This window comes from Rana temporaria, chromosome 2 (assembly GCF_905171775.1).
Source record: "Rana temporaria chromosome 2, aRanTem1.1, whole genome shotgun sequence".
Taxonomy (NCBI): Eukaryota; Metazoa; Chordata; class Amphibia; order Anura; family Ranidae; genus Rana; species Rana temporaria.
In genome coordinates, this window is record NC_053490.1 from 55,333,506 (window position 1) to 55,360,204 (window position 26,699).

General features: G+C 46.3%; 1 protein-coding gene across 1 annotated transcript in view; it reads left to right on the forward strand.

The window, feature by feature from the left end:
• The window catches only part of CEP126 (centrosomal protein 126), a 137,056-nt gene that overhangs the window by 40,946 nt on the left and 69,411 nt on the right, over positions 1-26,699 (forward strand). The window contains exon 3 of the mRNA XM_040340194.1: positions 26,176-26,321. Coding sequence (XP_040196128.1) covers positions 26,176-26,321 — 146 coding nt within the window. The remainder of the gene's footprint in view (positions 1-26,175; positions 26,322-26,699) is intronic.

A 26,699-nucleotide genomic window follows, 5' to 3' on the forward strand; every position in this document is an offset into this window, starting at 1 on the left:
TTGCTGTGTTCCCATCAGGGAGATCCGCCCCCTCCATTTGTCCTGTTTACCATTATCACTGAGAGTTAAAATGTGAAAGAAAATCCCAAATTTTGAGAACATAAATAGAGGGGAAATCTTGTCTGCTGCCTGCCTCTGCATAAACCTGTCTACTCTCTTCCCTGCTGTCTTCCTCGGCCTCTGCATGAACCTACTCTCTTGTTTGCTGCCTGCCTCGCCTCTGCATGAACCTGCCTACTCTCTTCTCTCCTGCCTGCCTCTGCCTCTGCATGAATCTGTCTACTCTCTTGTCTGCTGCCTGCCTCAGGCCTTTGCATGAACCGGTCTACTCTTTTGTTTGCTGCCTGTCACAGCCTCTGCATGAACCTGTCTACTCTCTTGTCTGCTGCCTGCCACAGCCTCTGCATGAACCTGTCTACTCTCTTGTCTGCTGCCTGCCACAGCCTCTGCATGAACCTGTCTACTTTCTTGTCTGCTGTCTGTCTCGGCCTCTACATGAACCTGTATACTCTCTTGTCTGCTGCCTGCCACAGCCTCTGCATTAACCTGACTACTCTCTTGTCTGCTGACTGCTCAGACCTCTGCATGAACCTGTCTGCTCTCTTGTCTCCTGCCTGCCTCGTCCTCTGCATAAACCTGTCTACTCTCTTGTCTGGGGACTGCCCCAACCTCTGCATGAACATGTCTACTCTCTTGTCTGCTGCCTGCCTCAGCTTTGCATGAACCTGTCTACTCTCTTGTCTGCTGTCTGCCTCTGGCTCTGCATGAACCTGTATATTCTCTTGTCTGCTGCCTGCCACAGCCTTTGCATTAACCTGACTACTCTCTTGTCTGCTGCCTGCCCAGACCTCTGCATGAACCTGTCTACTCTCTTGTCTGCTGCCTGCCTCAACCTCTGCATGAACCTGTCTACTCTCTTGTCTGCTGTCTGCTTCGGCCTCTGCATTAACCTGACTACTCTCTTGTCTGCTGCCTGCCCAGACCTCTGCTTGAACCTGTCTACTCTCTTGTCTGCTGCATGCCTCGGCCTCTGCATAAACCTGTCTACTCTGTTGTCTGCTGCCTGCCTCGGCCTCTGCATGAACCTGTCTACTCTGTTGTCTGCTGCAAACTTCACAAATATGGAAGAGCTGGGTGTCGTCACTTCCGGTCACGGCTGAGACCGGAAGTCCCCATGTTTGCCACGCTGTATTATGATATTTGAAACTGTGAGTTATTATGTTTTTTATCATTAAATCTTGTTTGGAAATACTACACCATCGAGCCCCCCCTCTTCTTCTATTACCTGTGATCTCTATGAGTTGGGAGTTATATTTCTCTGTAAGTGTTTTTCTATCTTGGATGTCCTTGACATCGATCATTTGCTGTGGAACCAGTGTTATACCTATATAGAGGCTTGTGTTTGACCTATATGAGGTGAGAGGCTGGGGAAAACCATTGCCACGCATCGAATATATTTTTATTTAACTTTAGTGTGGGAACACTGTTTATGTTGCCAGCTACTTAATAGTTTTTTTGTTTGTTTGTTTACACTTTGGTTTGCGCATTAGTATCCCCATATTCATTATCTCTGCATGAACCTGTCTACTCTCTTGTCTGCCGCCTGCCTCTGCATAAACCTGACTACTCTCCTGTCTGCTGCCTGCCTCCGCCTCTGTATAAACCTGACTACTCTCCTGTCTGCTGCCTGCCTCAGCCTCTGTATAAACCTGACTACTCTCTTGTCTGCTGCCTGCCTTGGCCTCTGCATAGAACCTGACTACTCTCTTGTCTGCTGCCTGCCACAGCCTCTGCATGAATCTGACTGCTCTCTTACCTTAACTGTGTGTAATAGACACACACAGTCTGGCTCAGGAGCGAGCCTGCTTGTGTGTCCCCATAACAAGTGGCTTGCTATGGGGGTACACACAGAAGAGGAAGAGTGGACTGCACCGGCGGACACAGGCAGCACAGCTGGGGATTGAGCAAGCAGGTGTGCCATGATAGGAAGTAAAGTGGAGAATCGGGGCTGCTCTGCGCAAAAGCATTGCACGGAAGAGGTAAGTATAACATGTTTATTTTTATTTTTTTAAATACCCTTTATAATCAGCATCATGAGTTCCTCCAGTTCTATCCTCCTATCAGAATTAGTGCTGGTCATACTAAGCGCAATGAAGATTACTCCTGTAAGTAGGATATTACTGAAGGAAATTCATGGACTGGATCCAAACTCGGCTGCAAAAATATAATTACTTTCTATATTTCTTCAGGCAAGCCAACATTTCTGCAAGTCAAGTTTGCTCAACTGCACCTCCATCTAGAGCTAAGAAAGCTGGCTTGGTTGCATAGTTCCGACATGATGCATTATGTAACTATTTGTATTTATGCAACAGTCATCCAGGAATAATGTTAATTGCATTGTCTAGCCTATGTATAGCCACTAGATATAGAACCTACAGATCTGTATATGAATTGCCACCTTGAAATAATTGCAAACCATAGTGTGATAAATACTTTTAAAGTGTGTATAAACTATAACAACAAACTTATATTCTCCCTATTAGTCTGTTAAATTTGCCAATAAAAGTGTTTTGTTATATCTGTTTAAGGTAAAAAAAAAAAATACCAGTTAATCCTGCAAGAAATCTTACAGGCTAATAACTTCCGTATATGTGGTGACTGCATTCATTTTCTTTTTTTTTTTACTTTTTTTTTTCATCTGTTGACCTACCGTAATACACTTCCTGTTCTAGGTTGACAATGCTGCTCCTCCATAGATACAATACATTGAGCGAGTGCTGTATTCATGTGGTACAGTGACTAGAGGTGTACTTTGAAGTGGATCTGTAGTTTGAGCATTTTGTAGTTTAAGTTTCTGAAAAATCTAGCTTAGGGTTCTTCAAACTTTCTAAACAAAGGACCAGTTCACTGTCCTTCAGACTTTAGGGGGGCAGACTGTGGCCAGTGAGAGTAGAAAATGTCCTGGCATCATTAGCAGAGTAAACCATGACCCATCTTTGGTATTAAGGGAAAGAATAGTGCCCCATTGTTGGTGTCAGTGGGAAGAATAGCACCCTAGCATTGGTATCGGTGTTAAGAGTAGTGCTTCATTGTTGGTGTCAGTATTAGGAATAGTGACCTATCGTTGGTGTGAGTAGGAGAAATAGTGCCCTATCGTTGGTGTGAGTAGGAGGAATAGTGCCCTATCGTTTGGTGTGAGTAGGAGGAATAGTGCCCTATTGTTTGGTGTGAGTAGGAGGAATAGTGCTCCATTGTTGGTGTCAATGGGAGGACACGTGCCCCATCGTGAAAGTGGGAGGATTAATACTCCATTATTGGTGTCAGTGGCAGAAATTATGCTCCATTGCTGGTTTCACTAGGAGGAATAGTGTCTTGTATTAGAGGAAAGAATAGTGTCCCAAGGGACACATACAAACAAAGGGCCACTTTGAATGGATGCAAAGAAAAGAAGAGTGTAGATAGATAGGTAAAACTTATGTAAGAGGATTTGCTTCATCCCTGTTTATCACCTGAGGCTAGTCACTTCACTGGGTATACGGGAGGGGTTTACAACCCATCAAGGTCTGACAGCCACACATAGCCCACTACACCTGTATACCAGCAACCTGCAATTACCCCTTGCCTTGCTCCCCAAGACACACACACCACCACCCCTGCTGAATTTTTTTTTTCTAAACGCACCTTTTTCCAAAGTCTTTAGGCTGCTCACGTGCCTGGGCCCTCTGAAAGATTTGAACATTTATTGAGAATAATTATTATTAGTGCTATCGCCACAGGATGGCACTGTGGACAGCCCAGTAAAGTAACATATGCCACATCCTATGATTTATTCAAGACACTGGTTTGAAAAAAAAAGACTTTATAGGCATACTTAAAAGCAATATCACGGATCTGACCTCTTGATTAAAATAGAAGGCTTCTCCACTACATGTGCCCTTGTGGAATGGGCAAACAAACGTGAATCCATCAGGGACCTCAAAAGTCTGCTGTCTCAGGAAAATGATAGAGAAGAAAAGTTTAAAATAATTTGAACCTCATGGCTTAGGTTTCATTTTTCATCAATATTCTAGGATTGGATCAAGGAGGATATCCCTACAGTATCCTGTAAGCCATAATGTGATCACACCCCCCGCTTTCCCTCTTTATTCATCTCCTCCGTCCTATTCTTCTCCCATTTTTTAAACTGCCTCTCCTTCTGCCACCTTCTTTTCAACTTTGGGACTCCAGCCTAAATTATGACCTCTTTGCTAACCAGTGAACCTGTCAGCAGAACAGCCTCAACTAGTACTTTGTCTTCCGAGGAGGGTAACACCCGTCAAGCCCAACAGATCTATTACCTTCATAGGATACCCACTAGATGTCCTGAGATAGTGGTGCCCAACTCTTAGGGCCAGATTTACAGAAGAGATACGACGGCGTATCTCCTGATACACCGTCGTATCTCTTGTCGTATCTATGCGGCTGATTCATAGAATCAGTTCCGCATAGATAGCCCTAAGATCCGACAGGTGTAATTGACTTACACCATCGGATCTTAGGATGCAATACTTCGGCCGCCACTGGGTGGAGTTTGCGTTGTTTTCCTGCGTCGGGTATTCGTGTTCGTTACGTCGTCGCTAGTAATTTTTTCCCGTCGCAAAGTTAAGCCTCGTTTTACATGCCTTAAAGCGGTTGTAAACCCTCTGGAAACATCCAAACTCTTTACATATTCTTAAAGACCTTGTATTTCTACATCGATTGATCCCTATATAATATATCACATTACATTGTCTTACTGTATTAATCACCGATTTTGTGACATGTCATTTCTCTAGTAAGCCTGCGCCATCTCTAATGTGGTCTTCCGTGTCTTTCATATGCAGAATTTCCGCCCACAGTTCATTCCTGATTCATAAATCCCGCGTGTGTGCACTGCGATCACAAGATGCAAGCCTAGGTCACGTGATGACCATCATGCTCTAGGTGCCGAAGCATCGCGGGATGTCGGGGCTGCGTCTGCATGAGGAAATGACGCAGCCCCGACATAAGCAAAGAATTTGTCCGGCCTGAGACTCAGCTTGCCGGATCTGGCGCATGCGCGGTACACGTCCCCACACGAGAATGCAGCAATAAGTGAAGAAGTATACAGGTAAAAAAAAAAGGCTACTTGCAAACTTTTTAAAATAATGACATAGACTTATAAATAGAAAGTGAAATTTTTGACTTTACAACCACTTTAACTTTACACAAGCCATGTTAAAGTATGGCCGTCGTTCCCGCTTCGAATTTCAAAATTTTATCTTTTTTGCGTAAGACGTCCGGGAATACAAAAGTACGTTACGCACGTCGCCGTTCAAAAAAATGACGTCACTTCGCGCAAAGCACGGCGGGAATTTCGTAACGGAGCATGCGCAGTACGTCCGGCGCGGGAGCGCACCTAATTTAAATGGTACACGCCCCATTTGAATTGGGCGGGCTTGCGCCGGACGTGTTTACAATACACCGCCGCAAGTTTACAGGTAAGTGCTTTGTGAATCAGGCACTTACACTGAAAACTTGCAGCGGTGTAACGTAAACGGAATACGTTACGCCGCCGCTAGTGTACGTGAATCTGGCCCATAGTGCCTTTTGTCTTCCTCAAATGTAAGCCTCATGTGTTTATATAGTACCTTTAGTGTAAATGCTGTAACATTGTTGAAAGAATTGATTCCTAATATCTTTGTATTCCTTTGTACGTGTTACTTTTGTATGCAAAAATCTGAATGAAATCTAATCTAATCTCCAATCCCAGAGACAGTTGCCATGTAGGAGCCCCTGAAACATAAACATTTTACATATTAAATACAAATTTGCACAAGCAGAATCTCATTACAAGAGACTTTCATTTCTGATATCTCTATATCTTATCAGCTTGACTGGCCTTTAGACTCCCAAATACCTCACAATAACATATAGAGACAAAAACACACTGGGCCATATTCTCAAACAAGTTACACCGGCGTATATGGAGATGCGCGGCGTGCGTGTAAAGATGCGCCGTCCTATCTATGCGCCATAGTCACAGAACCAGATCCGCCAGAAATCAGGCTACTCCTGTCCGTCTTAACTAGTTTAAGTTTACGCAGCGTAGGCGTATATTTCAGCTGATGGCATCCTAGGCTGCCATAGAATTAGTATTCAAATTTGCAAATGATGTAGATTCACTGATTCCCGAACCTACGCGCGATCGGCTTAGGCTACGCGCTGTGCGCGTAAGACGATTGTCCGGCTGAAAGTTACCCCTTATAAAGCTCGGTTAACTTTGCTCCAGACCTGAGTAAGTTAGCTTGAAAAAAGCAAATACAGCAGCACCATCCCGGACGAGCAGAGCAACCAAATTTTGCGGACAACACATTCGTATGCCAACATGCCAGGGGCAGGCGTGGTCTTAGCACTGCTAGTGTGTGATGAGGAAGAGGCACTTAGAAGGAGGAGGGCACGGAGGAGGGCACGTGAGAGGATCTACCCACAGCGCATTAGCCTCTTTGGCATGGCTGATGTGGATGTGTATCACCGTTATAGATTCAGCCCTGATGCCATCCTTGAAATTACCAGAGCCCTGAAGAATGACATCAGCAGCACAACACAACGATCCCATGCAGTGCAGCCACTGGTGAAGGTCCTGGCAACATTGCATTTTCTTGCCACAGGCTCTTTTCAAAGAACCAGTGGAGACGTGGTTGGGATATCACAAACCAGCATGAGTAGATGCGTGCACCAAGTTGTCCCCGCAATACTCCGACGCATGTCGCACCACATAATCAGACCCACCCAGGAGGACATGCGGCTGAAGGCAATGACAGATTTCTGCCTAATTGATGGTTTCCCACGCACTGTGGGTGCAATTGATTGTACCCATGTGGCAATACAGCCCCCCCACGAGACCGAGCACATATACCGCAACAGAAAACATTGGCATTCCATCAATGTCCAAGTGATCGTGGATGCACATGGCCTCATATGGCACGTCCGTGCAAAACACCCCGGATCCAGCCATGACAGCTTTATATTCAGGCAAAGTGACATCCCAAGACAATTTGAGCAGAATGTGTATGGGGACAGTTGGCTGGTTGGTGAGTGACATGGGTGTCAGGTATGACTGTCCCCCCCCATGATGCAGACATCACGAGGGGCACATGCATTACTAACATCCTCCTGTCTTTTCCCTTCCAGGTGACTCTGCATATGCCCTGGGACCTCATCTCATGACTCCATTCCGCAATCCGCAAACACCAGGAGAGAGAAGATATAACGAAGCACACGCACGCACCCGTGCAGTGGTTGAGCGAACATTTGGCCTCCTTAAGTCACGATTTTTGATGCCTGGATAAGACTGGGGGTACCCTGCTGTATTCCCCCAACTTCGTGTGCCAAATCATCGCTGCATGTTGCGTGCTGCACAACTTCGCAGTGAGAAAGGGCCTGCAGATTGACCTACGTGATGACCTGACCCCCCAACCACCATGTCCCCCCCTAACCGAGGCTACCCCGTCTGCTGATGGTACAGCAGTCAGGAGATGTCTCGTGGAGCGAATCTTTGAACGTTAAACACAAACATTAAACATGGCACACAGAAAATGCACGCATGCACACCACTGTGGTCCCTAACACACACCCCACATGCACAGAACATTGGATTAGACCGAAGTACACCGCACGGTACTAAGGAGCAGCAACGCCGCGTCAAGGCCCCAATGATGTTGCTGTCCATTCATACGTCATTCATACGGACCTGGGGAGAACTTATCACCAGCGCCCGAGGGTGACACCCCTTACTGGCAGGAATGTCACCACCCCACATTCACACACCATTCACACTGTACTCTGCAACACTGCCTGTGTGCAGCACCCAAAATTAAAAAAAAAGCTCTTAACCAGAGCAAATAATAAAATAAGCTCTTAACCAGAGCAAATAATAAAATAAGCTCTTAACCAGAGCAAATAATAAAATAAGCTCTTAACCAGAGCAAATAATAAAATAAGCTCTTAACCAGAGCAAATAATAAAATAAGCTCTTAACCAGAGCAAATGAACAAGAAATAATCACTTGCCCCGGCGCGGGCTACGCCTGGTGCCCAGGTTCCTGGCCCTCACTTGCCTGGGGGGAGCTGGGGCATCAGGTGGAGGAACATCTCCAGGTGGAGGAACATTCCCAGGTGCCTCCCTGCCTGCCTGTCTGCCCTCCAAAGCTAGTGCTATGCGGGTGAGCAATGACTCCTGGGTAGCTGTCTGGGCCTGAACAGCCCTTCGCAGGCACCTGACCTCCCCCACAAGTTCGGCAGTTGTAGTCTGCAGCTCACCCAGGCTGGTGATTGTGGCTGCGCAGTTTCCAGCCACATCTTGGAGAGCATCTGGTACTGCTCCCGAGGAGGCCAAGCTGTCGGACAGGCGCCTCAACTCCACCAAGATTTCCCCCATATGACAGGTTTGCTGGTCCTGCTGCCTGGCCAGATTCTCATGAAGCATTTCTGCCGCACCCCTTGTCCTGTGGGTAGCCCTCCTGGGGACAGGAGTGGCTGGGCCCCTTGCATAGAGTGAGGACCTGGAGGGGCTGGAGATGAGGGGGATGGGACGGGAGGGACTGGAGAGGGTGTTGGAGGACCCTGAGGGGCTGGAGATGCGGGGGCTTTGTGATGGTCCTGCCACCACATGCGACTCCTCCAAAAAAAAGAAGACCTCCTGCTCGCTGTGGACCACCTCTTCCTGGACCACCTCTTCCTGGACCTCCTCTTCATGGACCTCCTCCTCAACAACCTCCTGCGCGGAGGACTGACCACTCCCCTCCACCAAGGCCTGTTGGCTTCCCAGGAGGTCAGTCACAGAAGCAGACTGCTCAGTGGATGATGGTCTGTGACGGCCACTGGCAGCATTGGATGGCCCCGCTTCATCCTGCTCACCTGTGGATGACACAAAACATTCACATGTTGGTGGACCCACACATTTGTCACATAACCCACCACCCCCACCACACATGCAACACACCAGAAGATAAAACACACTTACCTGTCCTCATGGGTGGCTCACTTGAGTCATGGCCCTCCAGGCCCTCCACCTGCTCCCTCCGAAGGCAGCGGGCAATCACTTCCTCCTCTTCAGTGAGCCGGGTAGAACAGGGTGGCCCCCCTCCTGTGCCCCTGGCATGCTTTGCAATGATGGCCATCTTGTTCCTGACCACACCACGCAGGTCATTCATTTTTTTCTGAATTTCCTGGGGGGTCCTTGCCTCATGGCCTAAGGCATTGACCTGGGCAGTCACTTTCCTAAGGATCTCCTCCTTTTTGGTTTTACTTGTGCTGCCACTGTCAGCACCATGGAGTCTTGAATCGTATCTCTCCATGGCAGAGACTACGATGGCCCTCTCATCTTGGCTGAAATTTTTTTTTCTCCTTTCCTTCCTGGGTCCAGGCATTGCAAAGCTAAAGAGCAAAATCTCACGGACACCACCAACAGAATAAATGGAGTCACTTTGCACTCGTTGGGCGCATGTGGTGACACTTTTATACACTGGGCCGGCCCAACTCAGCAGGGATTTACGCCTACTGTTGTTTTGCGCATGCGCAGAGGGCGGGGCACGTCCGGCGCATGCTCCGTTCGGTCTGGACATCATTTGCATGGGGTCACGGTTCATTAGCATTCTTCACGCCCACATCCCTCCTACCGTCACTTGCGCCTACTTACGCCGACACATTTCAGCTCCGCGAGCGCAACGTAGGACGCATGTGGTACGGGAATATGGGAGAGCTCTCTCCAAGTTAAGCCGGCGTAGCGCAACTATGATGCGCTACACCTGAGTAAATATGCGCCAATCTACGAGAATATGGCCCACTGCCTTTTTTTTTCCGTTCAACCCAGCAGGCTGAACGAAAAAAAACCTGAGAAGGTTGCTATATGCGATGTTAGTACAGCGATCTCCCCATTGAGCTATTGTGCTCTGATTGGGGAAATGCCCCCCTCCAGAACACACCGGCCAGCCGTCACAGCTAATAGCTTAGATGCTGATCGGCTGCTGTTTTTCCAGCATGCCTGTTTGACAGAAACCAGACGTTCAGGTGGCTTCTGTCGGACAGGCTGTTGTACACATAGGCCAAATGTCAGCCGGTTTCTGTTGAACCGGCCGATACCGACCAATATTTGGCCCCTGTGTATCAGGCATAAGGTAGCCCATAGATTAGTAAATTTCTTCATTCAACTAGCATGTTGAACAAAAAAAACGTGATTCTCCCATCTACACATTCGAGGTGGATGAGGGAATCCTTCCTGCTGAACTGTTGTAATTTGGCATCGGGGGGATTCCCCCGCCATCAGAATACACTGCTCAACATTTCTGGCTGTAGCCTAAATCACTGAATGAGTGGAGAGAATCCGACAGGTCATATTACACAGAAGTCGATCAGTAGTAGATCAACTTCTGTACAACATCCCTGTTCTTACATGAATCGTCTAAATTCGTCTGATCCTTGCTGAACTGTCCAAATTTCCATCCATGTATGACTGACTTGGCATTCCAAGGATACCAAGGACAACAATCTTTTCAAATAACGACTTTCTACAAAGTTATTCCAGCAAGTAAATCTGTTATATAAAGAATCTAACACATAAGCACTTAGTAATGTGTGGGGCTTCGTAATGATTTCACCATAATGGTTGGTCCCATGACTCCCTAAACTCGGGTTCAAAGCTCGTTTGGTGGTACTTCTCCTGTGTATCACAGAAGTGCAGTTCCTTCTGTACTGTGACCGTTTTCAGCAGACAGAGGGCTGAAGCTCATGTCACAGAGCTGGTCCAGGCTGGGAAAAGATCACGACCATATGGTCGGGATCCACCCTGAGAGTCAGAGCCAGCCGCTTCCGCCCCCTCCACAGCCCAACGCTCCAGTGAGCTCTGGAGGGGCAGAGCAGACTGACAGTCACCAGCTCTCTGCTCAGGTAGCTCTAAGAACCAAGCGATCGGCCATTTTTGATCGCTCGGTTCTCAGCCTTACAGCTGGCAGGGTACAGATGCAGCATCCACCTAGGTAAGTATGATTCTAAAATCATCCAACCTAGAAGAGAACCAGTCATGGACCTTTTGAGAGGATGAGACTGTAGGGGAGAGAAGGCTGGTAAGTAAAGCTGCAGTGCCTAAGGATTTGCAGTTCAAGCATCTCCCTGCTTCTGCTTCATCAATTATTTTGATATGTGCTTTCTGCACCTCTCTTGCTGCTGCTTGATTATTCCTCCAGCAGTCCTTCGATCACCAGTCATCAGTAGCCAGCTCTGACATGAGGCAGCAAAGCCCATCCTTGACCAAGATAGCCACCTTTGCACAGAGACATGTACATTGTGACCACAGTGACTACTTATTTGTCCTCTGCCACAGTCCTCTTTAAAGAGGGTGTTACTTCCTCTTTGTTTCCCTGCAAAGGTAAAGCATAATGGTCTACTAAGCATTGCATAGTAGCCCATTATGTGACACTTACCTGCAGGAGAACCCCGCAATGTCCCAGTCTTCCTTCGCGAGTAGTGAGCGGCCATTCTTCAACCCTCTTCCTTCTGCGGCCACGAACTCTGGCTCTGTAAGTGGCTGGAGTCAAGTGACGTTGCGTGATGTCACTCCCGCACATGCGCGCAGGAGCCTCCACTCACGGCATGTCCCGAGTTTGAAATGGCACAGCGTGCTATTTCTAACTCTGGTGCGTGCGCAGAACAAATTTCTGTGCAGCGATTTTCAAATATCTCCTAGTCCGTGGAGGTCTGGGAGATATTTTAAGCACCTACAGGTAAGCCTTAATCTAGGCTTACCTGTAGGTTATAGTGGTTGTAAAGGGTTTACAACCACTTTAAGTATATACAGGGTTTTAAAGTATTCATATTGTCCAACTTTTTTCATTTTAACGTAACCTGGGCCTTTGGATAAAGGTTACAAATCTGATTATATTGTATTGATGCTTGGGCTTAGAAGGCCGACTTTGCTAGAGAAACGTTAAATGGTGGAACTGCCCTGTGTAGCTAAGAAATCACTCGACCCCCCCATCCACACAAAACAACATGGATGGACAAATCTTTCCTGCAAGATATTGTATTCTGACAGCCAATGTCTGCATCTGTCAGAATACCCAAACAGTGACTTTCCCTATTTGATGCCAGGTTCCACCTGCCTAACTTGACATGCCAAGTTAAAAGTGCATGATCCCCTTTGGCTGCGTGTTATGTTTTCGATGGGTGGTCATTGGGGCAGTAAAACCGTAGCACAGCCACCTGATTTTACTTTTCCCTTGCTGTCCATGTAAATGAGTCATTAAAGTTCCAACTTTCATAAAGTCAAGAATTGCTCAGGAATTTGTGGGGTTTGCCCCCATTCACACCTAGGCGTTTTGTCGCCTGTAGTGTGACGCCGCAGCAGCCCCGAGACGCTGGAGGGATGAAAACACATTGCCCTCTATGGAGATGGTTCACATCTCCACGCCGAACGCCGTACGCCCGCCGCCTGAAAAAAAGTCCCGGACCTTTTTTTCAGGAGGCTTTCGGCGTTCGGCATAGGAGATGTGAACCATCTCCATAGAGGGGGTGAGGCTGCATTCACAATCGCAGCGTTTTGTCGCCGCAAATCACGGTACAAAACGCTGCAATTTGTCGCCGCAATTCGCGGGACAAAACGCCGCGATTTTGTACGCCTAGGTGTGAATGCAGCCAGTTGATCAGGTGGAGAGGTAGCATAGGGAAGTTACATGCAGGCCCCTTAGCCCCCCGTTCACACCTAGGCGTATATACGCCTGTAGTGCGACGCTGCTGCAGCCCCGAGACGCTGGAGGGATGATTTAACATGCACCTCTATGGAGATGGTTCACATATCCACGCCGAACGCCTGCCACCTGAAAACAAGTCCCGGACCTTTTTTTCAGGCGGCTTTCGGCGTTTGGCATAGGAGATGTGAACCATCTCCATAGAGGGGGTTAGGCTGCATTCACAATCGCGGCGTTTTGTCGCCGCAAATCGCGGTACAAAACGCTGCAGTTTGTCGCCGCAATTCGCGGGACAAAACGCCGCGATTTTGTACGCCAAGGTGTGAATGCAGCCTTATACTATGACAGGCTCCTTATGCTACTGATTTTGCTGGATTTACATGTTTATTTTGTATTTATTGAGTGCTTTTTTTTTACATTTTTATAGGATCATTTAGGTTAAATGTAGCAATAAAGGTTCTTTACATATAGACTATAGGACCCCTTTAACAATTAAAGCAAACCCAATAGGTAATAAAAATGCTCAATGATTTCCTTTTAAGGAAATAGTCTTGCTTCCAAGTCCCGAAAATAATAAATTCTACAGTAAACACATTAATGTTTTACCAGAATCTAACCACTGAAATAGTCTTTTAGATGATAAATAATGGCACATACAAATAACGCACATACTTGTTTGTCTTAGAAAATAAACTTGACTGCTAGGTTACGATTACTCATACAATAGCAGAACATAGCGTGCAGCATGTTGGATCACGTGTCTGGCTTATCCCAGACCTTTTATGAATGCTGCTTAAGCCAATACAAGGCTGTGATCGCTGTCCTGTAGGGTTAGTCATGTTTCATGACAGCAGACCTTTTATTTAGTTGAAGTTTCTGCCCCGGGCGTTTGAATCTTCATACTAAGTGCTTAGGGCTGTCATGTCAGGTACATCAAATTCTGTGTTGGTAAATATAATTAAAGACATTTAATTGAGGGAGAAATATTTTTGTACCACTTTTACTGAGTCACTTTGGAGTTGCTCAGTGTTATGTAGGTGCGGACTCTGTAGCTTGTACCGTATGCCATTGCTTTACTGCTTTGCCGATGGACAGGTGCAAAGAACATAACACAATTACTCCCCATATGATGTAACACCGATTACTTGACTGCTCGCTGTTTTATGTAATCGCTATTTTTAGAAAACAAATCTTAGAGTACGATTGTGAAGACATCTAATATGGAAATTAAAGGAGTTGTAAAGGAAAACATTTTTTTGCCTAAAATTAATGTCTGCAAGGTAGACAGACAGAATAGTGTAACGATTCTGTTAAAAAAAGAGTAAATACCTATTAAATTCCTTCATCAATATCACCTCCGGCGTTCTAGTTTCTGTTCTCTCATTCACTTCCTGGTTTGCATCGCTCGTTCATGTAAGAACTACATTTCCCAGTATGAATTGTGGCACGCCCAGTAATTCACACCTCCTTGAAGTCTCTAACACGTAGAGAGCGTCCTGCCACACAAATGTAGTTCCCAGGAGGGGGTGAGCAGGTTACTGACCACTGCAGTAAAGCCTCCCATCACGGTGGTCAGTAAAATCAGACAAGCAGGAAGTGAACAGAACAGAGAAGAAATAGAGCAACTTCTGAGCAAAAACGAACAATAACGAAGTGAAAAGAGGAATGTCTGCAGGTAAAGGATGCTTATTATGAAAAAAAAATTCCTTAACAACCCCTTTAAAGAGGAGTTCCACCTAAAAATGGAACTTCCTCTTAACCCACTCCTCGCCCCCTTACATGCCACATTTGGCATGTAATTTTTTTTTGGGGGGGGGGCAGGGGCTTCAGGAGAAGGGGACTTCCTGTCCCACTTCCTCCTTCCGCCGAGGGACTGGAAAGGCGATTAGCTTAATCGCCTTTTCACAGCCCCTCCCTGTAGGCGAGCGCCTGTCCAATCGGAAAGGCGCCGCTCGCGCATGCGCAGTGGGTGCCCGGCCGTGAAGCCGAAAGCTGTCACTGCCGGGTGCCCACACTAGAAATGAAGACGCCGGCCAGCGAGGGGGGGCGAGGAGCGGAGCCCCGGCCGGCGCGTCGCTGGAGCCGTGGAGCAGGTAAGTGTCTGTTTATTAAAAGCCAGCAGCTACACTATTTGTAGCGGCTAACTTTTAATAAACGTAAAAAATGGCTGGAAAACCCCTTTAACAAATATATTGTATATGTGTTTTAGCAAAATACTGATGGATACGATTTTATTAAAGATTATAGGCTACAGCTAAATGAGAATTTTTTTTTGATCAATCAACTCAGTCCAACATTTTCTTTCCTCCCTGCCAGTGGCGGCTGGTGTTTTTTTTTTTTTGGGGGGAGGGGGGGCTGCAAACAATATACCCACTGCCACCCCCCTTGGTTGTGGACGGCAGCCCCCCAATCTCCCCCCACGGTCAGTCAGCTGGCTGAAAACCCCCCCATGGGCGGCAACCTCCCCACCAGTCAGTGTGGCGGGCGGCGGAGGCTTTACTCCAGGCTGCAGGCTGTTTGTTTGCTGTTCGGTTCCCCTACGTGCGTCTTCTCCCTCCTCTTCACTGTGCGCGTTGTGTGTCTCCTGCCGGTCAATCCAATTGGATCTCCTTCCTACCAATCAGGTGACGGCTCTTATGATTCGCTTCCTGATTGGCTGGTAGGAGATTTAGTGTTACAATAGCGAATATTCATTCGCTATTTTAACACAACTGGGTGGGCTCCGAGCGCAGTGCTCTGCACCCCGAGACCACCCTTTTTTGAAGCCTATTAGAGCCTCTGGCTCTAATCAAGTGCTTCAAACATTCCCCCCCCCCCATTGGAATCTATGCATCCAGCGCCCCTGCATATAGATCAGGGGGCCAAACACATGGATGGGGCGGCGCCCGTGCGCCCCTAGTGGATGGGCCACCACTGCTCTTTGCAGTCCTTAAACATCTCCCTTTCTGCCATTTACTGCACTTTACAGCTCATTCTGGCTTCCCTAGAAGTGTTTACCATAGCAACACAGCGCGCCAACCTGTAAGTTGGGGCAGGGTCTTTTCCCTCTCCCTCTGATCAACCACATCGGTCTTCCTAGAGAAGTTGGTGCGCCACTTCCTGGCTCTCTCCTATTCCCCAGCATTGAGGAATTAGCAGGCTAGCGATCCTATAGAAAATAACTGATTGCATTAGTAGGCAATCACTTAAAAAAGCCCTGTCTCGCTTAAAAAAAAAAAAAAAAATTGCTTGACATGGCCCTTTCTCAATAATTCTGCCAGCCCCCATCCCTACCTCCCTCAATACACACAGCTTAAATTGCCCCCCAACCCACTTAATTGTTACTGCACATGAGGGCTGCGCTGTTTACAGTGTGGCTGGTAAAAATCTAGTGCCTACCTACCTGTCTGCCTACTAATATCCCATAGACATAGATCCCCAATCGAGTCATTAAAATATTAGGCTCAGGTTACCCTTACAAATTACTTAACTTGAATAATATCTGAGGATAGGCCTTCTGGAAAAATAAAAACGACTATGGCTGGAGGCTAAAAGCAATGTGTTAGCAGCTAGAACTTTCTAAAAGTTCTTGTCTGAAGTCTACCATTGCAAATAGATATGGACAAATCTAAAGAAAGTTTTTGGGTATTAAAAGGTGTAAATTAGTCTAATTTTCCTTTCATTGATGTTAAATTCAGAAATTAATTGATGTAACACTTCCATAGTCCCACCCCAGATGACCAGAACATCGTCAGTGTATCTTAGCCAGCGACGTACATGGCGAAGATACATCAACAAACAATATACATCGCTCTCCTCCCACCATCCAAGGTGGAGGCAGGCATACGCAGGTGCCCAGGGTGCCCCCATGGAAGTCCCCCTAACTTGCTGGTAATTTATTCCAGAAAACTGGAAACAGTTGTGAGTAAGGGCAAAATCAAGCAGTTCTAGAATTAATTAGCTTTGTGAACCCATAGTAGGGTACTTATCCTCCAGGAAAGCTACTGCGGTCTGTCCACATTGGTGAGGGATGGATGTGTAGAGGGACTCGACATCGATACCAACCAGTATTGACCCCTTCTGTACCTCCACCCCATAAAATTCTTGAGAGGACATACCTGGTGTCCTGAACGAAGGATGGCAACTCCTTAACCATCCCCCCAATCAGACCATCCAAGTATTGGCCAATCCCTTCAAGTGGGCCTCTAATGCCCGATATTATTGGTCTTCCGGGTGGTCTAGTTAGACTTTTATGGACCTTAGGGATCACATATACGGTAGATGTATTGAAATCCTTTACCACAAGGAAATTCAGCTCCTTCCTTGTGAGTAATTGTGCTTCAAAAGCCAGTTGAAGTTTAAAGTTCAAGTAGCTAAACTATCCCTGGGAAGGGGTTGGACATAAGTTTAAGATATGTGGACTGATCACCTAGTTGTCTCATTTTTTTCTTGTTCATAATCCTGCTCAGAGAGGAGGACCACATTGCCTCCTTTAACGCTGGACTTTATAATTTAGTTTCAGGGCCTCAGTTCTTTAAGTGCCAAGCGTTCATCTGGGAGGAGGTTATCGTTGGTAATTGTATCCCAACTGATCCTATTGAGATCTTCCTGGACCAAGTCAAGGAAAATCTCAATCCACCGATTATTCCTAAATTGCGGCATCTTAGTAGATCTAATATTGAGACGTACCCCAATAATCCAACATTTCTTAAAAAATGTCATAATTCTTCTTTCAAAGGTCTTAAAATAAAGGACTTTTTTGCCCTCACTCTGTCCTAACGGGGGGACTTTGATACGGTCCTCCTCTGTAAGCAAAAGGAGTGGATATTCAATTTAAAAACTATGATTCCAAAGTGGCTCAATACGGTGCTCAGTTTACTTGTATTTTTGGATCCCTCCCTAGTCACGTTGACCAGAAATATCTGTGGACTGTGGAATTTCATCCATGACTGGATACTTTTTGTATTTGTTTCATATCCTTCATCTCCAAATCTAAATTAAAAAAACGCTTCAGTTTGGTTGTAATTTTAATGCCTGTTTGACTCACCTGCTGTGGATGTTAATGCTCTTGACTTTGATCGGTTTGGATGTAGTGTCTAGGAGATTTTGTTACTAAAAAATACATCTGTATTTGATGTCTGAACAATAAGATATCCAAAAGCTATTTAATACACAAATTATCAATTCATGAAGTGGTCCTTTAAAGCCTCGTACACACGATAAGTTAACCAGAGCACAACGGTCTGAAGGACCGTTGTCTTAGGTTAACCGATAAAGCTGACTGATGGTCCGTCAAGCCTACACACCATAGGTTAAATAACCGATCGTGTCAGAACGCGGTGACGTAAAACACGACGTGCTGAAAAAACGAAGTTTAATGCTTCCAAGCATGCGTCGACTTGATTCTGAGCATGCGCGATGGTTTTGCATACTAACGATCGGTTTTGACCTATCGGTTATCAATCCATTGGTTACATTTTAAAGTAAGTTTAATCCATTGGTTAAATTTTAAAGCAAGTTTGCTTTTTTTTAACCTATGGTTAAATAACCTATGGGGCCCACACACGATCGGTTTTGACCGATGAAAACGGTCCTTCAGACCATTGTCCTCTGGTTAACCTATCGTGTGTACGAGGCTTTAGTCTGTGGTAAGTGACCGGCGAATTTTCAACACAGTTCGCACAGGTTGCACAGAAGATATGAGGACTTCCTATGTGATGTCAGTCACACACCGACACTGACATTTTCAGCTATCTTGGAGGTTTCTGTGAGGGGGAGTTGAGTAGTGGTCTGCCAGCCTCGTGAACCAGCTGTCGGGGAGGACCGAGCATTAGCGGTAGATCGGGTGAGATTGCTCCTGGGATGCTGTTCCCGACTCCATATGCTAGCGTTGTTGCTGTGACCACCGCTGTGTACCTCTTCCCCTGTGACTACCAGCTTGCAGTGGTTCACCATTTCCTCCTCACCCGCCCTCCTGTCTGCTTCCATCACATGTGCTGCTAAACACACTTGTTAGTCTGAATCTGTACCTGTCCTCGCTCACTACTACAGCCTATAGTCCAGGGCTCAAGTCCTGCGGGGACGCGTGGGAACGGAGTTCCTGCACTTTTTTCACAGCAGAAACGCAGTTCCCTTTGCAGGACTAGAGCAGCCGAGAGCAGCCGAGCCAATCCTTCACTAAGCGGCGATGCCCAGCTCGAGTCACTGTCAGGGGCAGGCGAACCTTAGTAATCCTTTATGTTACTGGCCGCTTCCTGTATATGGATTCATCAGGTAGTGTGTGGGTATTCCGTCACTTCCTCGATGCCGCAGTGTCTCCTGGGAGCTTTTGTCATTGTTCCCAGGAGATATTGTGGAGGTCTGCCGCGAGTTATCGCAGGATTTAGAAAGAACTTGCTTAAAGCGGCCAGTAACATAAAGGCTTACTAAGGTACAGTGGATCGAAAAAAAAAAAACATGCGGTTTAGTAATTATGTGATGTGGATGAGGCCCTGATACAACCTCAGGATTACCCATTCTGCCGTTTGATTCAAATTAATAAGGTGAGAGCATGCAAACCAGCTCAGCTCAGTCCCAACAGGAAGTGACTAGAGCCTGCTGGCTCTTTTTTATTAAAACCAAAGAATCACAAATACATGCATTTGATTGGTTCACATCATACATTTTACTCCCAGTTTACCCTCCCCCTGTGTAGCTTGTCCTTGGCATGAAGCCCTTATTGGTCAGTTCATATAGGGATGGTTTCTTCTCACAAGTCCATTCCTGGGAAGGCTGCACACACATCCTCCTTATAAGTCCATGTGTCATTAATAGTCCATTGTCAGCTCAGCAAGTTTCCTCCACAAGCTTTCAGGAGGTCCGAGTGAAAAGAGGGGGGAGGGGAAGGCTTTCCTGTTATAACTGAGGAATCTAGAAGGGAGGGGGACGGAGTGAAAGCGAATAGTGGAGAGTGGGGAGTGGGGGGGGATGACATCTGCTCTTAATAACATGTCCTTTTGTTTCTCCATTTCAAATGGTAACTTTTTACAATGTAATATCTGCTTCTTCATATTTTCAATGCTGGGTTCATAACTTTAAAACAATATCTGATATAAAATCCTCAAGGAAAATAAGCGGTATTGATCATTCCCATACATACATATGCATAATGCGTATAAAAACAAATAAACAGTATAAGGAATATAGGAAAGAGAAACATTTCAGTGATTCTAATCATAACACAAAATAAAATTTTCATTTTGGCACGTCCATCACATATGCATATGAGCGTATCATTTTTTTTTGGTGGGGGAGTGGATCTTGGGTGGGAGTTCCCACACTTTTTTCCCCAGGACTTGACCCCTGCTATAGTCCATCCTTTCACATATATATTGCTTATCTTTGGCTGATTTAAAATGGACTAATTACCAGAGTGGTCTTTTTTTGCGATGGCATGCCAATTTTGCCCCTAGAACTGACTTCAGTCAACACAGTTAGCTGTTTGGTGTGAGTGGGTTATGAATGAGGGCCCAGGTCTCCTTTTATGAGTTCCTGACACCATTGTCACGAATGGTTTTATGATGGTGTGGTGAAGGTTGCAATTTTTGTCATATTTGAATTTTGTACTAATAAACATACATTTTTGATACTTATACTACAGTGGGTTTCCTTTTGGAGCCACCTCTGTCTAATTTTGGTGCCTCTGTACCTTAGTTAATTTCTTGTATAGACATTTAAAATGCCAAGGAAGACTCTGGAGCATCTACAGAACCACTTTACCGCAGACCCTCTAACCTCTGATTTCCATGCCATCATGGTATTTAACAGGCGGGCCCTGCAACCAGAGGCGTATCTAGTGAAAATAGCGCCTATGGCAAGCACTGAAACTGCGCCCCTGGCGAAACGTTTGAAACCCATCTTTCAGATAACCTTATAAAAAAACAGCTAACAAAACTAGTGATATTTATCATCCCTTGTGATACCTTAGGTAGTGACATATACTCTTTATGGAGAAATCTGGGGTTTATTAGACCCCTGATACCTCCTCTGCCCTCCAAGGCCAGGTAAATGCAAATCAGTTTTCACAGAGGAGAGGGAGAAACTGATGTTCCTCCTTCTTCTTTGTGCGCTGCCAATCCGACCAGATGGAATGGGAGAGCCTGGGAGAACAGGGGAGGGCTGTGGCTGAACGCAGCAGGGATAGCGCTGCCATTGTCCATTTGAAAAGGAGATCCTGCCTATGCTCAGGAGGAGGGAAGAAGAGACCCTCAGACCAGTGGCGGAATTATAGGGGTCGCTGAGGTCGCCATTGCGACCGGGCCCCTTGCTGCAGGGGGCCTTCGAGGGCCCCCTGTATACTACAGTGCTTTGGAGGAGCGAAAATGAGCTCCCCGATCCCAAGCCGAGCTGTAATCTGCACTGTGCGGGGAGCTCATCACATTCATTACAAAGTGAAAGCGAACGTGTGTGCTCTTTGTCTCCCCCTACAGTGCAGTACCCGGCAGGAAGAGCTGCTAAGGACTGCCGTTTTTTATCTACTGTGTGTGTTTGCATGTGTATCTATGTGCTCATGTGTGTGTGCTCATGTTTATGTGTTCATGTGTGTGTGTGCTCATGTTTATGTGTTCATGTGTGTGTGTTCATGTTTATGTGTTCATGTGTGTGTGTTCATGTGTGTGTGTGCTCATGTTTATGTGTTCATGTGTGTGTGGCGCTCATGTTTATGTGTTCATGTGTGTGTGTTCATGTGTGTGTGTGCTCATGTTTATGTGTTCATGTGTGTGTGGCGCTCATGTTTATGTGTTCATGTGTGTGTGTTCATGTGTGTGTGTTCATGTTTGTGTGTTCATGTGTGTGTGTTCATGTTTATGTGTTCATGTGTGTGTGCTCATGTTTGTGTGTTCATGTGTGTGTGTGTGTGTGTGTGTGCTCATGTGTGTGTGTGTGTGTGTGTGTGTTCATGTGTGTGTGTGTGTTTGTGTGTGTGTTCATGTGTGTGTGTGTGTGTGTTTGTGTGTTCATGTGTGTGTGTGTTCATGTGTGTGTGTTCATGTGTGTGTGTGTTCATGTGCCTGTGCATATGTGTGTAAGTGAGTGTGCATGCCATGTGTGTATGAATGTGTGTGTGCATGTATGTGTTAGTAGCGGTGCGTCCCCTCTCTCCAGCCACCCCCTGGCTGCGTTTGATGGCACAGTCACTGTGGCGGAATTATCAGGGTCGTGACAGTCGCAGTTGCGACTGGACCCTGTCATTTCACCAAGTCTGGGGGGCCAGCCACCCGTCTGTGTGAGACATCTGCCTGACTGTCAGTGTGTTCTGTTGGCTTATACAGAAGGGAGAATGCAGCTGAGGCAGCACACAGAGATGTAGGTAGGCAAGGCGGGGCAGACCCTGACAACAAATGAGAGATGGCGGGGGAGGAGCTTTCCCCTCTGCGGCTTCGTGTTTAGTTGGAGTACTTACCCGGCTCCCATGTGAGGCAAGGCATCCTGGCGGGAGAAGAAGGCACGGTGAAGGTCAGACCCGTGACAGAACAGAAGTCAATAGGAATTCGCTGGGGAATCGATTAATTCTTTGACTGACGGTAAGTCAATTAAGTGACAGAGGCAGAGCTCAGCAATCGATGCCAACCTTCACCACCTGTGCCTCTTACTGATCCCAGGCATCCCCCCACCACTGATCTCATCCCTATCCCCGCATTACTTCTACAACAGAGGCGATGGGGGGTATAGGGATGAGATCAGTGATGGGGGGATGCCTGGGATCAGTAAGAGGCATAGGTGGTGGTGGGAGAGGATGGCACCGCCACCGCAGCCACCCCCCCTCAAGTAGCACCGCAGCCACCCCCCTCAAGTAGCACCGCAGCCACCCCCCCTCAAGTACCACTCCTGCCACCCCCCTCAAGTACCACCGCTGCACCCCCTCAAGTACCACCGCTGCCACACCCCTCAAGTACCACTGCTACCCCCCCTCAAGTACCACCACTGGTACTTGAGGGGGGGTGGCTGTGGTGGTACTTGAGGGGGTGGTAGCAGTGATACGTGGTAGCGGTGATACTTGAGGGAGTTGGTAGTGGTGGTACTTGAGGGGGGTTGGCAGTGGTGGTGCCATCCTCTCCCACCACCACCTGTGCCTCTTACTGATCCCATCCCCCCACCACTGATCTTATCCCTATCCCCCTATTACTTCAACAACAGAGGTAATAGGGGTGATAGGAATGAGATCAGTGGTGGGGGGATGGGACCCCTAAGAGGCACGGGTGGTGGTGGGAGAGGATGGCACCAACACTGCCGCCGCAGCCACCCCCCCCCTCAAGTACCACCGCTGGTACTTGAGGGGGGGTGAAAGGGGTGATACTTGAGGGAGGTGGCAGCGGTGGTACTTGAGAAGGGGTGGCAGTGGTGGTTCCATCCTCTCTCACCACCACCCGTGCCTCTTACTGATCTCATCCCACCACTGATCTCATCCCTATCCCCCTTTTACTTCTACAACAGAGGTAGGGATGAGATCAGTAAGAGGCAAAGGTGGTGGTGGGAGAGGATGGCACCATCACTGTCGCCGCAGACACACCCCCCCCCCCCCTCAAGTGAAATCAGAAACAGTGTTGTTTACTTTGTTGTACAGTGTGAAAAAAATTAAGTATCAAAATCAGGCTTTTCAGGGGGGGGGGGGGGGGGCCTTCACGATTTCTTGCACCGGGGCCCTGAAGTCTCTAGTTACGCCACTGCCTCAGACCCTAGTAAGTGCCTTGCTGCCCAGCCACTCAACTGCGCCCCCTTAATATGGCGCCCATGGCACTTGCCATGGCTGCCATACCCTAGATACGCTACTGCCTGCAACAACCTGTATGTTGACCTGTGACTTGCATACACCACATCCCATAAAGTGTTAGTAAGTGTATTTCTGTTTTACCTAAAGTAATGGTGTGTAAAAAGTGGTGCATTTGTTGGACTCTAAACCTTTCAGAATGTGACATTTTGAGTTTTTCAATTACTCACACAATGCTCTCCTATGACCCCATTCACACACTGCATTTAGCAACAGTTTTGTTACATGGGGTTTGGTGCGGTTAGAAAAAACAAATTTGACTGTGTCCAGGACTGATTTATTGCAGCTATCTGCACATAACTGCAGGTAATCGCAGTGAACTATTTCACCTGCAGATAGCAGCGGCAACAATGAAAGAAAAACAGGAAGCATATCAGAAATCGCAAGAATGTTCCAACGCAGCTAAACGCAGCCACATGTAAACGCACGTAAACGCAGCTAATCGCAATGTACAAATGCAATTGATCGCTGTGCCTGGAGTCTTGGAATTTCAAAATAATAAAACATGCTTTTAACAGCGGCAGAACAGCCGACCGTGTGAAAGGGGCCTTATTATACCGTTAAGGGGCAGCAACAAGTTTTTTTTTTTGCCCTTAGATCCACCTTAATTGTCTCAACTAACAAGCCATTCTTCAAGAGAGCTTGATATTACACATTACTGTTTTTTTTTTTTTTTTTTTACTTATAGCTATATATAGCTTTCCCATACTAGTTATGAATTGCATGTAATTAATGGTACTTGGGTCATTAAAGGGGTTATAAAGGAATTTTTTTTTTTTTTTTTCATAATAAGCATCCTTTACCTGCAGACATTCCTCTTTTCACTTCCTCATTCGTTTTTGCTCAGAAGTTGCTCTATTTCTTCTCTGTTCCGTTCACTTCCTGCTTATCTGATTGTTACTCACCACCGTGAAGGGAGGCTTTACTGCGGTGGTCAGTGACGTGCTCGCCCCCTCCTGGGAACTACATCTGTGTGGCAGGAAGCTCTCTATGTGTGAGGCCGAGTACACACGATCGATCCATCCGATGAGACTGGCCTGACGGACCATTTTCATAGGTTCACCGCTGAAGCAGACCTATGGTCTGATGTGCGTACACACCATCAGTTCAAAACCCGATCGGGTCAGAACGCGGTGACGTAAAACACACGACGTGCTGAAAAAAACGAAGTTCAATGCTTCCAAGCATGCGTCGACTTGATTCTGAGCATGCACAGGTTTTGAACCGATGCTTTTGTGTACTAACCATCGGTTTTGACAGATGGTCAGCCGTCCATCGGTTCGATTTTAAAGCAAGTTCTATAATTTTTGTCCGAAGGACAACAGACCGATGGGCCGTACACACGGTCGGTTTGGACCGATGATACTGGACTTCAGGCCGTTTTCATCGGTTTGGACCGACCGTGTGTACGCGGCCTAATGCCGCGTACAGACGGTCGTTTTTTGTGATGAAAAAAAAAACAACGTTTTAAATCATGAAATAAAACGACGTTTTTGAAACATCATTTTCAAAAACGACATTGCCTACACACCATCGTTTTTTCACAATGCTCTAGCAAAGCGAGGTTACGTTTCACCACTTTTTTCCATTGAAACTAGCTTCTGGGCATGCGCGGGTTTAAAAACGTTGTTTTAAACGTCGTTTTTTGGTACACACGGTCAATTTCTGTGAAACAAAAAACGACGTTTTGAAAAACGACACAAAAAATTCGAGCATGTTCGAATTTTTTTTGTCGTTTTTCAGAAGACATAAAACGACGTTTTCCCCCACACACGATCATTTTAAATGACGTTTTCAAAAACGTCGTTTTTTTTCATCACAAAAAACGACCGTCTGTATGCGGCATAAGAGATTTCAAGGAGGTGTGAATTACTGGGCGTGCCGCAATTCATACTGGGAAATGTAGTTCTTACATGAACGAGCGCCGCAAACCAGGAAGTGAGATGAAGGAATTGAATAGGTATTTACTCGTTTTTTAACAGAATCATTACACTATTCTGTCTGTCTACCTTGCAGACATTAATTTTAGGCAAAACATTTTTTTCCTTTACAACTCCTTTAATTCCATAAAACATTTGTGAAAAAAATCTTTCAGCACACAAATGATCCAGCTACTGTGACAACCTGTGCTTCAAATTGCATTCCTTTCCCTGTACAGAAGCACGTGTGTGTGCTGTGGTTGTCTACCAATACACCGTGTACTGTACATTATTACGTGTATGAGTCATAATAATGATTGTCTCTACTGTCTTCTGCTTGTCTGGACATTTCAACTGTCGAGTAACAACATGCACACGAGGATATACCTGTGTAGCGTTGAAAGCTTGTTATCCACATCGGCTCAGCTACAGTAAAGGTATGATCGAGCTTCTTCTTTTATAGTCGTGACAGCGCAGCCATCTGCCTGGTTTATATAGCTGGCGTTCAGAGATTTGATACAAATCGCGAAACGTCCCGTTCAGTTTGAGTTAAATGCTCCGCTCTTCCCAGCTTTTTATTGAACAAGGTATTTTTGGTTGTGGGAACTGCATATTCCATCATTCTCCAACGATAATGGATTATTGACTATCTAAGGTTCATTTAATTTTTTGATTGTTACCTTTTACATTATCACTATTGGTTTATAAATGTTGTTTTATTGTCTCTTTAGAGCTCTTGAGGACAAACGTAGAGAAGAGGAGTTGAAGGAACAGAGATTACGAGAGGAGATCCTACAGCAAAGGAAAATAAAACTTCAAGAAGCCACAGAGAAGTTTCAGAGAGCCCATCTACCTCCATCACAGCGCAGGAGAACTGGTCAGTGCTTAACAGAGTTCAGGAAAAATATTTTTATTATTATGCTGGATTTATATAGTGCCAATAGTTTGCGCAGGGCTTTACAACATGAGGGCATACATTACACTTTCAATACAATTCAATACAGAAGGAATCAGAGGGTCTTGCTCATTAGAGCTTACAATCTAAGAGGGAGGGTCAAGTGATACAAAAGGTAATAACTGTGGGGGGTGGGCTGATGGAGAAAAAAAATGTACAGTTGTTAGGTGGGTCAGGATAGGCTTCTCTGAAGAGATGGGTTTTCACTGATCGTCTAAAAGTAGAGTAGGAGACAGTCAGACAAATTGGGGTAGGGAGTTCCAGAGAATCTGAGAGGTTCGGAAGAAGTCCTGGAGGCGA